At 66.0% G+C, this 996-nt stretch overlaps 1 protein-coding gene across 1 annotated transcript in view; it reads right to left on the reverse strand.

Annotated features, from left to right (window-relative positions):
* Positions 1 to 606: 606 nt before the first annotated feature.
* Positions 607 to 996, reverse strand: part of LOC103914779 (serine incorporator 4-like) — a 9,756-nt gene continuing 9,366 nt past the window's right edge. Inside the window, exon 6 of the mRNA XM_009321492.1 lies at positions 607 to 823. Within this exon, the coding sequence (XP_009319767.1) occupies positions 607 to 823 (217 nt within the window). The remainder of the gene's footprint in view (positions 824 to 996) is intronic.

The following is a 996-nucleotide window of genomic DNA, read 5'->3' on the forward strand; positions in this document are numbered from 1 at the left end:
CCTGCTCTGCCACCCCCCGGCTTGCCCCCCCCTCCCCAGCAGAGCTGCCCCAAAGGCACCCTTGGGGTGCATGCCATCCTGCTGCATGGATGGGCAGGTGCTGGGTTGCTGCGGGTACATCTATGCCCAGCCCCACGGCTGCTGCCTGCATGGGGGCGGATGGCATAGGCTCAGCTCAGAGTTTTATGTAAAAATATATTCAAGGAGCTATTTACAAAGAGCACACCGCCGGCGAGTGAGCTGAGATGCAGAGGCGGCCGGGGCAGAGCTGGGCTGGCAGGCCCTGGGCCAGGGCAGCTGGGCTGGCAGCCAGTGCGCAGCAGGAGCTGCCTCCCTGCCTGGAGGGAGCCTGGCAGCCGGCAGGGCCACTTAAGCCCACCCTCTCCAGCCTCTTGTGTGGCCCCAGCTCAGCACAGGATTGGTGTCCCTGGGAGTGCCCACCTCCCTGGTCCCCCTCAGACTCTCAGATGCCACCGTCTCCTGGGACAGGGGCTCAGGAGAGACCAGCGGGACCCGGTGGGGCCAGAGCACAGGCACAGGGCATGGCAGACACCAGCCCTGGCTGCTGCCGTGCACGGGGATGGGCACAGTCCATCCCAGCAGGGACTACATGGAGACACTGATGCGCTGCTGGGCACGTCGTCGCCGCAGGATGCGCAGGGCCGGACTGCTGCGCCGGTGCTGGGGAGAGTTGTGGAGGCAGAGGGGGCTCAGCAGCAGCCACAGGTAGAGCACGACGCAGGCCCAGCAGGACGATACCTTCACCCAGAAGGTCGACCAGCTGCCGTGTGTGAAGGTGGTCTCCAGCACCGCATTCTCATAGCTGGTGGGAAAGGGCAGGCGTTGGGCACCCAAGGGACGCCTACACAGGGGATCCCAGCAACAGCTGCAGCTGCCAAGTCACCCCATGTCCCAGCAGCTGCGTGTCCCTGGGCACATCCCACCTGCCATGGAGCCCCCCAGCCCTGCAGCACCCAACCCGTCTGCCTGCAGCTC

The sequence above is a fragment of the Pygoscelis adeliae genome, unplaced genomic scaffold (genome assembly GCF_000699105.1).
Source record: "Pygoscelis adeliae isolate BGI_AS28 unplaced genomic scaffold, ASM69910v1 Scaffold13, whole genome shotgun sequence".
In the NCBI taxonomy this organism is placed as follows: Eukaryota; Metazoa; Chordata; class Aves; order Sphenisciformes; family Spheniscidae; genus Pygoscelis; species Pygoscelis adeliae.